Source organism: Limanda limanda, chromosome 17 (genome assembly GCF_963576545.1).
Source record: "Limanda limanda chromosome 17, fLimLim1.1, whole genome shotgun sequence".
NCBI classification, from domain to species: domain Eukaryota; kingdom Metazoa; phylum Chordata; class Actinopteri; order Pleuronectiformes; family Pleuronectidae; genus Limanda; species Limanda limanda.
This window is the reverse complement of record NC_083652.1, coordinates 9,786,513-9,791,383: the sequence shown is the minus strand read 5'-3', so window position 1 is coordinate 9,791,383 and position 4,871 is coordinate 9,786,513. Positions and strand designations below refer to the sequence as shown.

The 4,871-nt window shown below is 43.0% G+C and overlaps 1 protein-coding gene across 1 annotated transcript; it reads right to left on the bottom strand.

The window, feature by feature from the left end:
• Nucleotides 1–1,206: 1,206 nt before the first annotated feature.
• On the bottom strand, nt 1,207–2,842 carry LOC133022951 (uncharacterized). Its single transcript, XM_061089857.1, has 2 exons — nt 2,718–2,842; nt 1,207–1,636 (listed from the first exon to the last, which is right to left on the bottom strand). The coding sequence occupies exons 1-2, from the start codon at nt 2,819–2,821 to the stop codon at nt 1,207–1,209; spliced, it is 534 nt and encodes a 177-aa protein (XP_060945840.1). The 5' UTR covers nt 2,822–2,842.
• Nucleotides 2,843–4,871: the final 2,029 nt, after the last annotated feature.

The window sequence follows — 4,871 nt, the reverse complement described above, 5'->3', positions numbered from 1 at the left end:
GATGCACTTCAGAGCCTACTGAGAGTTTGCAAGGGTTGTGAAGAATCAGAAAAGAGCTGCAGACACCACAGAGCACCAAGCACCAATGAAGTAAGAGTGAACACACTAGAGAAAAAGATTTTGCCCACAGATACAAATTATACAATGCCCCATCAGGCTTGGATCTACCTCCACCAATTCCCATATTTCTTACGAGTCATGAGCTAAAGAGCCATTCTCTGTACAAGTCTGGAGACTTACCTGTCGAGAACCTCTGTTTGCGATTCCAAATCCCAAAATGGGAACAGCTACCTGAGAGGGAGGAGGCGGAGGAAGTATGGAATCACTCAGCGAACCCTCCCATTTGGAACACAATCCCAGTCGGACAGTGGCACACCCTCTCTCAGCTCATATTCCCCACTAAGCCAAAGCCCACACAAGCAGGAGACCATGAGAACAAACATCCCTGTATTTTTCCGTCTCTGACAAAGCAGCCGCGCCCTGTTTACGTGGAAAAAGTGGAGCCGCTACCTGCAGTTTGAATTTGAATCCTGAACCTGTTGGGTGAGATGGGGGATGTGGGGGGGGGGGGGGGGGATATGGGTACCTCAGTGACTGAGTGACAAACCGGGTTGATGTGGGAATCTCATTCCTGTGGTTTTGCAAGCCACACAAGTCAAGACAGAAATGTATGGTGCAACTTCTCTGTCACTCGTTCTCCTGCAGCCCCCCCCCCCCCCCTCACATGAAGCACACAATTCAGAGCCGAGCGGAGAGCCTCACAGCCACTGAGCAACAATCTTGTTATCTTGACAATTAAAAAAACATCTATGCTGATATTCCCATCTGTTGCTGCTCATTAGTATTAGATGGATCCAGCTAAGAGATTAAACAATTACCAATGTTCATCAGCGATAATGAATAACACAGAGAAAACTCAAAGTAACAAAAGCATCGGATTTGAATGTTTTATTGTCATAATCAAAGAGAAGAGAGTGTATAATGTACATGAGCCCAAACATTGAGCTAATGGAGAATCAATGCACTGGCTGTCAGATATTGATATCTGTCTGCGGACAAAGAAATACAGACGACAGCAAAATCATTCTTCCTCTCTTCTGGATGTTTTTATTTCTGGATCACAATACATTTTAAAATGTAATAATGTTTATTCATTCTGCTGTACAAAGGCATCTAAAAAGCAGAAAAACAGTAATTCCTTCAGCATTAATGACCCATTTTATCATAGAGCTCCAGTTTAACAATGGCTTTGCCAATAGTGGACATGGTCGCCTTCAAATCCACATACTTGGCTTTGTACTCCAGCCCGCAGCCATTTGCATCAGAGCGGGACATGTTGCTGAGGTCTTTGCCGTCATACATCTGGTCGTACAAATGTTTGTCGCAGTCGCGGGAATGCTCCACCACGCCCATGGCCAGCCGGTTCTTGTACAAGTTGTGGTCATAGGGCACGGAGAACAAGATGGCCATGCGCTCGGAGCAAACCCGGCTCTGCATATGGAACAGGTCATAGGTCAGCAGGCCCACGGCGCCCGTGGCGGTGTTGTCGTCCTTGGTGAACGAGCACACTTCGGTCTTGGCGGTGCGAACGGTCGGCTGGGGCGGGTGCTGGCAGAAGCCGCTCGCCATGTACACCCTGCACAGGAGAGCAAAGAGACAGTTGTCAACTTTTATGTCACACTTCCTGGACTTTTGATGAAAAGGCAGAGTTTTGTAAGTTTTGTGGAGATTGTCAGGATACTTTTTGAGTGCTGGGCTTTCCAGGGCGAGGCACCTTATGCTGATGGATGGAGTGTGACTGTGCAAGTACTGGCGTGGACTTCTAAGCAACAGTGAGTGTACCTGCACGCGGTGTGCAATGAGCCGGTGTGTGTCACCGCATGATGGATAGGTGGATGTTCTCAGCAAAGTGATGTTACACATGAAAACCACCCATCCAAGATATGGTCTGTCCTGCCACAGCTAGATAGATGTAGAGGCACGGCACAAATTCCAATAGACATGGGGAGTTTTTATTTATTTTATCGTTCTCCTGGGCGTTTTCCATTTTCACCAGAAACGGAGTAAGCTGACACATTGCAGTGTTTAGAAAGAAAAATGTAATTGTGTTAAATTCATTTAGCATTCCTTCTATTTAGATGAAGTCTAACTACATTCAATTAACATGGGATTTTAATGGAAAAAAAATTGGATCCTTACAATCAACATACTGATTTTGGATATGTAATATGTTGCTGTAGTTTACGAAGCACTTTGCATTATCCCTTTAAAAAGTGCTATTCCCTGGAACCAGTCAAACTTGAAGGCTGCACAATGAGATCATGAGAAAACAGGCGCTGATGCCAGTAACTTGAGGACTTGAGGTTTCAAATTTAGAGAGAAAAAAAGCAACTTTAAATTAAAGTTTTACGATGTTTCATAGATGTCACAGTGTAAATGTGAGCAGACCTCATTGCAGGTGCTTTGACTCAAAATAGACCATAGAGAGAAATTATTAAACAACATGGTTATATATATCTTTTATATATATTATCTTTTTAAGATACTTCTATTTTGTTTTACTTTCTATGAAATGAGATCATTAATTCATTAGTATTTGAGAAGAAAGGTAGTAAACATTCTTGTTTTCTGCATCCATTCAGATTTTATCTTGAACATCATGTTGTTTCAATCATTAGAACGTGTTTTATTATTCTTTTATTCATCCGCACACTTACTTGGGGTTGATGAGACAGTAGCTGCCGCTGACATTGGTTATTTCTATGGTGCAGTTTCTGTTGGTGGTGATTGTCGCTGACACAGCTTCTGCTGTTTCTGGCATCTTGACTGCAAGAGGAACAGGACTGAAAGCTTAGAACAGTATTTCCACCAACATGTCACCATACAGCAGGTAAAGTAATGTGAAGAGAAAAGAAACAGCAGACGTGACGAGAAGTCAGATTATTCAGGTCGTGTTATTTTACAATGATAAATTATAAAAAAGCTTCATGTCTTTTCCTCACTTACATACCACCTGAAAGAATGTATCACTAAATGCTAAAAGATAACAGAGTGTTCAGTTAGTGCATAATCTTTCTATAAGTAAGGATAATTATATTCACCTTTTGGAGTGTAACGCCCGGGTTGTGTTCGACAGCAGTGTTGAGTTCCTCTGCAGAGGTGGAGACACACTCCCTTGTCCTCACAGTGCTCGTTCCAACACAAGCAAGGGTGTGTCCACCGTCACATGAACACAACTCCGTCACTAATGGAAAGTTATACCTTGAAAGGAAGAGCCTGGGCCACACAATATCCAATTATCACAAAATACTGCTCTGTACACATGATCAATAACGTTAATAAGGTGGATTATTAAAGTAATCCACTCATTCATTGGACAATGTTTCTATTTGTGATGAAGAAAATCCTTTTTTTTTACGTGACTAAAGTGCAATTTTGTGCAGCAAAATCTTATCGGATATCCGTGTGGGTTAAACTTGATTTAATTCAGTTATTTCATTAGTTGTGGGATAAACTTTATTTCCACCGTTTTCCAGCAAACTTATCTTTTGCTCCTGAGGGACACGCTGGAGCTCGGAGCGTGTTCTTCATGAGGATCCTCGCTGAGCATTTCATGTTCTGACTCGCTCAGAATGTAACCACCAGCTCACAGGCGTTGCTTAATGTATTGCCTGTCGTTGTTGCAGGTGATAAAAGACGTCTGACTCTCACATCACTAATTGTTCCGCTGACCGACGCTGCTCCCTGTGGAGCGTGGGAAGGGGGGTAGAGGAGGAGACACTCCCTTCTTCCATGCCACTTACAAAAACAATGCCTTATGCAAGACGATACAGTGCAGAGCAGTATTACATTCATTTCTAAAAATTACAGGGCATGTAGGTCTCCCCAATTAAGTATGTTTTGCAAACTTTGTGTGTTTTGAGCCGTGTTCATTATTCCGCGAAGCAATTCAAGTAATGTTATGGCAGCTGTTCTACTTCATACATCAGGCGTCTGGAACTTGATTTAAATCCTTCAACTCGAGCGCTTGAAGTCACCAGATGGCACCAAACATGCATTTGCAAAAAGTACATTTGCACTACATAGAACTTGTCAGTAAATGTTTCTGTCTGATGGATAGCCAGTGACCATGGCAGAAAATCTCTGTCAAATGTTTAATACCCAGCCTGCCCTTCAGTGTGTCCGCTGAGGAGAGCATGGCTGTGTCTTAGGTGCGATACTTTATATCAGAAACTATAAATGGAAAGGAATAAAACAGGGTTCATATACAGCAGTCACATAACAGTGTTTTATTTGGAAGGAATGAAAACTCTGCAGGATCTGTGATGTGAAATAAAATAAGATGAAACAAATCCCTTGATCTCAGCATTCACCGAAGACAGTCTCACCCAGCAGATGTGTGCATCAGTAGTTGGGGATGTGGAATCGAGTCTTACCAGCTGAGTCTGAAATGTCCCAAAATGACCACCGTACTGTGGACAAACCCTGTTGACATGACCTCTCCTCTGCTGCCACCCACAGGACAAACTTAATTTACCTCTGAGTTGTCCTCATCACATTTACAATATTTAACCTCACTGTTCTTCTATGTAAGAGTAGTAAAGGAGTCCGCTTTTTAAAAATCCATTTCTTTCAAGTGAGCGCTGCAGCCTCACCGGGTCAAGAGGCTACGAGTAAGAATGCACGCCCTTAACCTGACCTCAACCACTGACCCCAGAATCAGCTTTTTTCCAGACTCGTGACCCCAATGGGACAAGCAGTCTCCACTTGACTGTTTTTTAAGTCTAAACTGTGTCCTCAAAGCACAAACACACACACACTAACACACGCACACACATGCACGCACACTCCACGGCTTTGAAGGACAATGC

Bases quoted from the DNA above. Each gene is read 5' to 3' on its own strand.
- LOC133022951 (XM_061089857.1), bottom strand. From the start codon at position 2,821: ATGCCAGAAACAGCAGAAGCTGTGTCAGCGACAATCACCACCAACAGA. The intron at 1,637-2,717 runs GTAAGTGTGCGG...TCTCCTGTGCAG, and splicing joins TACTGTCTCATCAACCCCAA to GGTGTACATGGCGAGCGGCT.